This window comes from Podarcis erhardii (assembly GCF_964252035.2).
Source record: "Podarcis erhardii genome assembly, chromosome: 3".
Classification (NCBI taxonomy): Eukaryota; Metazoa; Chordata; class Lepidosauria; order Squamata; family Lacertidae; genus Podarcis; species Podarcis erhardii.
Window position 1 is genome coordinate 29545826 of NC_138507.1, and position 9571 is coordinate 29555396.

At 43.9% G+C, this 9571-nt stretch overlaps 1 protein-coding gene across 1 annotated transcript; it reads left to right on the forward strand.

Annotated features, from left to right (window-relative positions):
- The first annotated feature begins 243 nt into the window (after positions 1–243).
- On the forward strand, positions 244–8042 carry RRM2 (ribonucleotide reductase regulatory subunit M2). The gene is made up of 10 exons (XM_081857291.1): positions 244–521; positions 993–1070; positions 2395–2553; positions 2703–2819; positions 3839–3972; positions 4387–4481; positions 4582–4715; positions 5440–5544; positions 5683–5796; positions 7255–8042. Exons 1-10 carry the CDS (start codon positions 411–413, stop codon positions 7405–7407), a joined length of 1200 nt encoding a protein of 399 aa, XP_081713417.1. The 5' UTR covers positions 244–410; the 3' UTR covers positions 7408–8042.
- Positions 8043–9571: the final 1529 nt, after the last annotated feature.

Sequence of the window (9571 nt, forward strand, 5' to 3'; positions counted from 1 at the left end):
TAAAGGGCGCGGCCCTTTCAGCCAATGAGAACAAAGAGGAGCAAAGGCGAATAGGAGGAAAAGGGGGGGGCGGAGGAAAAGGAGCGGCATCGCTACTGGTTCCCGCGTTCGGCAGCTCTTTGTTGCCGGAACGCTCAGCCAATGGAAGGGCAGAGTGGGCGGAACGTCGCCGCAGCTTCCCGCGGTTTCTTGGCCGCAGTTTAATTCGATGGCAGGCGCCGGGTGGGGGGGGGGGAGAGGGTTCCGTCCTGTGATTGGGCGGCCGGGCGTTCTGGCGCCAAGTTCGAAGCGCATATAAAGCAGCAAGCGGGCCGGTGCCGCCTCCTTCCCACTGCCATCCGCACCCAGCGTCGCGAAGGGTTCCTACCGCCGCCGCCTCGCTCGCTTTTCTCTCTCGCCCGCCACCGGCCATGATCTCCTCCTCCGCCCGCAGCCCGCTCTCGGCTCGCAACGAGCAGCAGCGCCTCAACTCGCGACTGCCGCCGCTGAAGGATTTGGCGCTGAAGGACAAGGAGAACACGGTGGGTTGAGAAGGGGGAAGCGGGAGCCCGTCGGCGGGCTGGGGAAGAAGGGCTTCATTTCCTTCCCGCGCAGTCCAAGCGCCTTCCCTTAACTTGATTAATGCGCCCAGGACAACCAAGGCCTTTTGGGGGGGGTGGGGGAGGGGGAGTCGACCCCCCTCGTTATCCTTATGCCCCTTAATTAGTCCTCGGAGCTGCCTTGCAGCATAAAAGTCCATGGCGAGTCGTCAAAACCGAGTCCCCCCCCCACTGAAAGTTGGAAGGGATCCCCCCCCCGGGTCATGTAGCCCAACCCCCTGCAATGCAGGAATCTCAACTAGATCAGATGGCAGAAGTCTTGGAGGTCTTCTTCATTTTGGCGCGTTCCTTCATTAAAAAGGAGAAGCGACCTCCCTCTGTTCTGCCTTCGCACCCTAAAAAAGTGCGCGGTTTTAATCGGTCTTTTGTGTCCCTCTTCTTGGGGTCCTGCAGCCTCCGTCGCTCAGCGCTACCCGGGTCCTGGCGTCCAAAACGGCGCGGAAGATATTTCAAGAACCCGGCCTGGAGGCGGTGAGTCCCATCTTGGGAGGAGGAAAAGGGGACTTGGTGGGGGAGGGGGAGCCATTTATGGGGGGGGTGTTAAAATGGGGGGGGCGCTTGATCTCGGGGGTCGTTTTGTGTCGAGGAGGCTTCTGTTCCCGCCGTCACACGAGTTGAAGGGGGCGCTGCTTAGCCTCCCCGGCTGGCGCCAAATGCTCGAATTATACAAAGGAGCAGGAAGCCCCGACCGCCCCCAGGAAAGGGTGGGGCGGGGGTTGAAGCCTTAGCCTCTGGGTTGCTATAACCGACATTTTCTCCTAGGTGAAGTCCTCTGCCCAGCTTTCAGCCTTTAGCTTTAAGGCTTAGATTCTCTTGTCTTTCTACTTTCTTGTCATTATTAATTAGGTTTATCTGCTTGCCTTCTGTGACTGTTTCTAGTGGTTCATAAACGTAAAACGAATGCGTGATTAAAACACGCAGCAAAGGAAGCAATTCTGTCAGAAGCACTTCTGTATAAAACATTCACTAAAACAAGCCCGCTGTAAAGAATAATTGAAAAGGGAATTTTAAAAGTTGGATCAAGATCAAGTTTAGGGGAAAGCATGGCTGAATGAGCTTGTCTTTAAGCAAGGACAGAATGCCAGTATGGGTGGGTATGTCCTTTAGGTTCTTAAGTCTCCGAGAGAGACTCACAATGTATAAGGACATCCAAATTACGATTATATATTGGCTGCCCAATTAATTTTCACTCTTAAAGTCTAGCCTGTTTTACCTCCATCCCATCTGCTTTGCCCATTCCTTTTGTTTCTATTTTTTTGTCAAAATTCTACCTGGGTTTAACTCAAACATCTCTTTCCTTGTGTCTCACTCCTTGGTAATACTGCCCATACTTGTGTTATACATTTTGCCTCATAACTAAAGTTCCTGATGTAATTCAAGTTCCACTCCATAGCTCCCTTGTCATTGTTTTAATTCAGTCTTATTTCCTTAATTCATTTTTAAGCCAATTGCCTGCTATTTATTTATTTATTTATTATTTGCATGCTGCCCATCTGACTGGGTTGCCCCAGCCACTCTGGACAGCTCCCAACAGAATATTAGAAGCACGATAAAACATTAAAAACTTCCCATTTAAAACAGGGCTGCCTCCAGATACCTTCTAAAAGCCAAATAGATGTTTATTTCCTTGACATCTGACAATGGTTTTAAGCTTTCCCTCACTTACCCAGCCCATGTGCTAAGTCAGCATTTTTGTGTAGAACCCTACTCCTTTTTCATTTCCAGAAAAAAGAGATTTGGTGCTTGTGTTCATGTATTCGAGGAACGGGTTGATATATTACATTTGTGACTTTAGGATGCACCTAAAGGAGTGACACAGCTGCCTTCAAACAGTGTACAAGATGAACCTCTGCTTCGGGAGAATCCCAACCGGTTCGTCATCTTTCCCATTCAGTACCATGACATTTGGCAAATGTACAAGAAAGCAGAAGCATCCTTTTGGACGGCTGAAGAGGTGAGAGGCTTGTGTTCCTTCCTTCCTTCCTTCTAGGTTTGAGCGGATGCAGGCATGATAGCAGACAGAGGTGCATTGCAGTCATATAGGCATATTTCAGATTCTCCCTTAAGACTGCTGCATTTTCATTGGCTGCTTTGTACATTTAGGTGGACCTCTCCAAAGATCTCCGGCACTGGGAATCCTTGAAGCCTGAAGAGAAATATTTCATTTCACACATCTTGGCGTTCTTTGCTGCAAGTGATGGCATTGTCAATGAAAATTTGGTAAGTATGCAGAGTAACTTCTGGGTTCAATAGTAACTTAAAAGTACTACCTTCATTTTTCCTCCTATCCAAGCTACCATTGATTCCGGCGTATTAGGCAACTGGGCTTATTAGACAATCCCTCAAATTGGCAGCTGCAATTTGGGGATTTGTCTTATAAGCCCAGTTGCCTAATATGCTGCGCAGCTCCGTGCCGGGAGAAAGTTTAAAGATGTGAAAGCTTTTTGAGTTTCTCAAGTCTTCATTAGGCAAATGGAATATTTAGTTCATAAATGTGTATCCCATGGCTTTTCATATTCCATGTTTCAGAACTTGAGGGTGGCATGGCTATCGGGGTAGATCTACACACAGGAAAAACCCACTATAAATAAGTCAGAAATTAGATCATTATAACAAAAGGGGGAAAACCCCTATGGAAAATTGTGTTGAAAAATTCTTTGCTCTCTGGAGCCATCTGGTGTTGCACATTTATAACGCATTCAAATCATTGTTTCTTTTACTAATGTAGCTGAGTCCCAGGTTTCCTCTTGCCCAAAGAGAAAGAGTTATGAAAAGAGTATTGAAAACCCAAGTCAAACAATAGGTTTTAGTGTCCTTCTCACACTATTTTTCAACAAGGGTACGACAATTGCCTTTCAGTAGGTCAGAATTTGGGTGATAAGAGTTTTTGCTGTTTTGAAAGCTTGGATGAAAATAGTTTCCTGCTACTCCTAATACCTCAATTAGATCTTGAAAAATCTTAAGGCAAGTTAATACCCTAAATTTCCATTCTAAAAAAAGTTAAATTACCTTATATCCTATCTGGGCGCTCTCCCCTCCCCTGCTGTAATATTCCACTTGCAGAGATGTTTTTGAATCATGCTATCTCATTACTTGGCCAATATGCTGCTGCATAATCTGGCAGCTGTCAGACATACCTTGCCATTTTGCTGGTGAAGTGTTTTTGTTGTTGTTTTGTTGGCTTTACTTTTCCAAAGGAAGTAACATTTATAACTTAAATGGTATGTTATGTCCTCTAGGTGGAGCGATTCAGCCAAGAAGTGCAGGTCACAGAAGCTCGCTGTTTCTACGGCTTCCAGATTGCCATGGAAAACATCCATTCAGAAATGTATAGTTTACTTATTGATACTTATATCAAAGACCCCAAAGAGAGGTTAGTGCTGTTTTGAGACAAATATTTTCTTATTCTATAGCATAAATGAATATGCATAAATATTTTAAATACTGAAATGCTTCAAAGTCTAGGTCATTTTTTAAAAAAAGTTCGTGCTTTTTTAACTTACTAGCATTGTAGAAGGACACTTGATTCTCTTACAAAACGTGCAAAAAAAAAGTCCTACCTATTCAACGTTCTTGTATTTTTCACTGCAATAGAGACTGTAAAACAGCATGAGCTTGGGCTGTATAATTTGTCTTGATTTCTTTTAGTTAGGCTGCTTTCTCTAATTCCTGGGGTCTAATCCTTGCTGATTTCTGGTCTCTTCCTTTTTCAGCCTAAGGGAGGGTGGGATTCAAATCTCTCGTTACAACAAATTGTACTCTTAGCTGTGTTATTGTATCATTTTAGGGAATTTCTGTTCAATGCAGTTGAAACCTTGCCTTGTGTTAAAAAGAAAGCCGATTGGGCCATGCGCTGGATTGGGGACAAACAGGCAGCGTACGGTGAGTGTTTCACTCGGTTCTCCTTTCTGGCACATCCGTCCTTTTCCAGCGTTTGACAAGTCTCATCACCCAAATCAACAACGGGCTTTTCTCTCAACAGGAGAACGAGTTGTAGCCTTTGCTGCGGTGGAAGGCATATTCTTCTCTGGCTCTTTTGCATCTATATTTTGGCTGAAGAAAAGAGGATTGATGCCTGGGCTCACTTTCTCTAATGAACTGATCAGCAGAGACGAGGTAAGGCTTCGCACTTCCCATTTAGCTAATCAAACTATTTTGTTCCTGCTCTCTCTGATGCTTAAAAGGCATAACACAAAAGGAAAAGGGATTGGGAGGGAGGAGGAAAAAGAAAGCAAATGTGGCAACTAGTTCTTAAAGAATTCTTAAATGTTTTCTGTATGGCAGGCAGAGAGGGAAGAAAGCTGCCTGCAGCTGCTCCTCCTCCTTTGGCTGATGGACAGAACCGGGGGAGGGGGGTCCTCCCCCTTGCTATGGTGTTCTTCCTGGGAGTCTTAACTTTCCAGTAGCCCTTGGACCCCTGGTATGGCAAAAGCTGGGGTGTTAACCCTTCAACTCTGTAGCCCCAGGGCACTGTTTACCTGTTCTTTCTGGAACCCCCCTCTCCAGGAAATTCATTTAAATGTTTCACAGTATCTAATTATTATTGATGACTTGAGCACATAACTTCCACCTAAAGGTTAATTCTGCTAGATGGAGGAATGTTTGAGAGGAAAGCTCACTGGGAATGAAAATGAATTTAATTTGCATTGCTGGCAGCCATGGAAAATGAAGATCACCCAAAGTATTGTTCATATGGAACCTATGCAGAAATCGTATTACTTGTTACAGCCACTCTACTGTTCCAGGCTTTTCAGGTTTGCTGATGATAAAGAGGAAAACTGCATTCCCCCCCACCCCCAGCAGTTCTCTGAAATATCCCAATTATTATTTTTTTTTCCAGGGGTTGCACTGCGATTTTGCTTGCCTAATGTTCAAGCACTTGGTACACAAACCATCTGAGGAAAGAGTGAAAGAGATCATCACTAATGCTGTCAGGATAGAACAGGTAATTGGCAAGTCTTTCTGGTGGTGGCAAAAAGTGCCTGCAGAAAAAGGGTACGGAAAGCTTAAAAGTTAGCAGGGCGTTAAATTGTCTAGATGGTGTAGGATTTGCATACTTACATACTTGTTCACTTAAATGCAGGAATTCTTGACGGAAGCACTGCCTGTAAAGCTAATTGGCATGAATTGCACTTTAATGAAGCAGTATATTGAATTCGTAGCAGACCGACTGATACTGGAACTAGGTTTTAACAAGGTAAGTTCTGTGCTGTTTGCCTCTTAAGGGATGAACATTAAGCAACTGCTCTCTGGCTCGTTAGTGGAAATTTGTGATTAAGAAACAGACTAATTCAGGGGTGCAGTTTATTTATTTCAATTTATATTCTGCCAAAATGCACTCAAGGTGAACATGCAGTATAATGCTTTTTTTGTACATAAGTCATTTTGATTATCATTTCAAGGGGTGTTCCCTTTTACATATAACTGAACCTTCCATCCGTGACTTGTGGATTTCATGTTCTTAATGCTAAATCTGCTGGGTTCTTTTTGCAGTGACTCACTATTATGCTTGCATAGTCTTGCTTAATTTTTCTAGAGGCCCTTGGTCTATTGATTCTTTTTATATTTACAACGCAAGGGTTCATACTGGTAGAGAGGGGGTCCCTAAATGGTTAAGGCCTAAATTTGCACTTGTTGAATCAAACAAAAACAAAACTCCACTTGGTCCAGAACTTCTTGCAGTGATTCCAGTAATCTGCAGGTCATAGGTGATCCACAAGACATTAGCCAGTTCTTGCTCTGCTCAGTAATTAATGGGCAGGTTATACATGAACATGTACCATTCAGGGTAAAGGTAAAGTAAAGGGACCCCTGACCATTAGGTCCAGTCGTGACCGACTGGGGTTGCGGCGCTCATCTCACTTTACTGGCTGAGGGAGCCGGCGTACAGCTTTCAAGTCATGTGGCCAGCATGACTAAGCCGCTTCTGGCAAACCAGAGCAGTGCATGGAAACGCCGTTTACCTTCCCACCAGAGCAGTACCTATTTATCTACTTGCACTTTGACGTGCTTTCGAACTGCTAGGTGGGCAGGAGCAGGGACCGAGCAACGGGAGCTCACCCCGTCGCGGGGATTCGAACCGCCGACCTTCTGATTGGCAAGTCCTAGGCTCTATGGTTTAACCCACAGCGTCACCCGCGTCCCTTACCATTCAGGGTAAGATACAGGCAAATAAAAAATGGATACTTCCATCATGGAAAGCAGGAGAGAGAGAGCAGATGGGTCTTAAGAAATTTAATTTTATAGAACTGGAATTCAGGTGGGAGACTTACAGATACAAGCTGTGGGATCTAAAGATAGTACGGAATGAATAGAAAGCAGGATGCTATGGACCAGGAGTTAAGAGGTGTAAAAGTACTGTATTTACTTGAGTCAAATGCACCATCAAACCAATGCACACCTCAATTTTCAGAACCTTGAAACAAACAAAAAAAAAGTATTTGCTGGTGAATGTAAATGTGCCATCAAGTCTAATGCGCACCTCAATTTTCGCAACGTAATTTGGCCAAAAAACGGTGAGCATTAGGTTCAAGTAAATATGGTAGGTTGTTTGGGACTAGATGTTAACAAGGTTATTTGTATGATGTTCAGCATTGCCTGTCAGATTGTGTATCCTAGATAAGACCCATAAGCTGTCAATTTTATTTGTCTTCAGATATTCCAAGCTGAGAATCCATTTGACTTCATGGAGAATATCTCACTGGAGGGTAAAACTAACTTCTTTGAAAAGCGTGTGGGAGAATATCAGAGGATGGGGGTGATGTCGAAACCTACAGACAACTCTTTCACTCTGGATGCAGACTTCTAAATTGAACCCAAGACTGTTTTGGGGTTTGCTTGAAATAGCTAGCAGTCTGTCCAGTTGTCCTCAAAATCCTTGCTCTTATAATGTGTGGTGGTACTTTAGAAAAGTTTGGGAATTTTGTTTGTTTCCAGTGCTGATAAATGTATTTGTACAATACATGGGTCGCTTGATTATCAGAAATATTGGTGCTTGCTGGTCTGTTCCGTTATCTGGTCATAGGTCACCAGTAGTTCCTCCACAGAAAAGCAAGTTATACGGGGTGCTGTATAGAAAATGGCAGTTTCATGGCCTCTTTTATGGGCTGTAGACAAGCTGCAGAAGCTACATAACCACATTGCCTCTTAGCAGGTTTTAAGTCTTTATTTACTATTTTAATAATTTGTACATAAATATGGCACTTTAATAATAAAGGTCTGTCCTACAATTCCTTGAAAAGGCTGTGGTAACGTGGGAGTTTAGAATGAACTCTTTTTAGACTGCTTTTCATCTTCATTTCTCTGATTTACTTGCAATGTAAATTAAATACCCGAAGTGCTGAAATGAAAATTTCTCGGATGTGTATGGCTTCCAATAAAAGTAGACTTTGTATAGAAGTAAAAACTTGAATAAAGCTCCAGTTTTCAAACTGCTGGATCAAATGCTGTTGAGCTGCCTTCTGAATGTGCACCTTTTTCTCTCTTCCACTCCCAGCTTTCCTTGCTGGCCTTTTAAAACCTGTTTGGTTGAGCCACAATTGCTTCTAGCCCTGTTCTGAATGACCAGTGTTTGGGGATATAACTAAAGGCCTACACTTCCTTACCATTCGGGAGGGGGGGTGTGTGTGAGGTATTTCTGGCAATGACCTGGATGTGTGTGAATGGCTGAATATGAACAACCGTTGAAGGGAAAAAGGTGGGGGGAAGAGTGGGCAGATAAGTAAATGGAGTTTGCTTTATTGAAGGGGAAAAGCTTTATTATACAGACTTCACAACATAAAGCCATCGAATGGTGTACAAGTCTAAAAGCAATGAAACACTCTAAAAACCTTATGAATCCAGTGAAATAAAAACAAACCATCTGTATGCACTAAGAACGGAACAATACAGTGGTACCTTGGGTTACAGATGCTTCAGGTTACAGACTCTGCTAACCCAGAAATATTACCTCGGGTTAAGAACTTTGCTTCAGCATGAGAACAGAAATCTTGCTCCGGCGGCGTGGCAGCAGCAGGAGGCCCCATTAGCTACAGTGGTGCTTCAGGTTAAGAACAGTTTCAGGTTAAGTACGGACCTCCGGAACAAATTAAGTACTTAACCTGAGGTACCACTGTATCCTCATATAAAGCTGATATTCCATAAATGTCTGGGTTACACCTCGGGGGAAGCCTTCCTAAACAACAAAAAATGACTTCAGTAGGTGTTTCAGATATTGTGGGAGGAGTAATACATTGGGCACAAAATGAAGACTGCCAATAAACTCCATGTGCTCTGCATGTATGTAGGGTCCCTGCACTAGTCTGATGGAGAGTAGCTATGGGGAGGAGCTTGCCATCTTGCCCGTACTGTCACCAGGTGAGTGGGTCCTATGTGCATCAATCACTGCTGTTCACAGTGACTGCAGAAATACATGTTTAGCTGTAAGCCAGCTGGTTTTTCTACATGCTAATGTTAAGCCTTAACTCCTGAAAAGTGTGGGAAGAAGTATCACAAGATGGGAGAGATGTCAAAACCTACAGACAGGTCTTTGTCAGCCCGTTGACAAACATCTCTGCAACTTGGAGATGAGAACTTCTTAATGCATTTTCCTCAAACCGTAAGCATATAAATATTGTGAATAAAAAGTGCTCTTTATTATAAACTGCTGGCTTAATGGAACTCTTGTCACAAGTAGCAGCCAATGGAATACCAAAGGGGGCATTCGTATATTAGATTTCAGTGTCTGCCAGCACGGCCAATGGCCAGAGATTATGGGTGTGGCAGCCAACAACATCTGAAGTGCCATCGTCTTCCTACCCCTGGGTTAGATTATGGCCACCATAGTTGCACAGAATTGGGTATTCTAAATTTACATGGCTACAAACAGCTAGAGGACACTGCCTACTGTCACTTTCTCTGAATCTAGAGCTAGGTCTTGCCATGCATCCTGCCAAGGCTAAAGGGAACTAGCTCTGATTTTAATTTAAAGCGGC

What these genes read in the sequence shown, in the direction of transcription:
- RRM2 (XM_081857291.1), top strand. Translation starts at nt 411, where the DNA reads ATGATCTCCTCCTCCGCCCGCAGCCCGCTCTCGGCTCGCAACGAGCAG. An exon ending in AAGAACCCGGCCTGGAGGCG is followed by an intron (nt 1,071 to 2,394) that starts GTGAGTCCCATC and finishes TTGTGACTTTAG; the next exon opens with GATGCACCTAAAGGAGTGAC. An exon ending in ATGCTGTCAGGATAGAACAG is followed by an intron (nt 5,545 to 5,682) that starts GTAATTGGCAAG and finishes ACTTAAATGCAG; the next exon opens with GAATTCTTGACGGAAGCACT.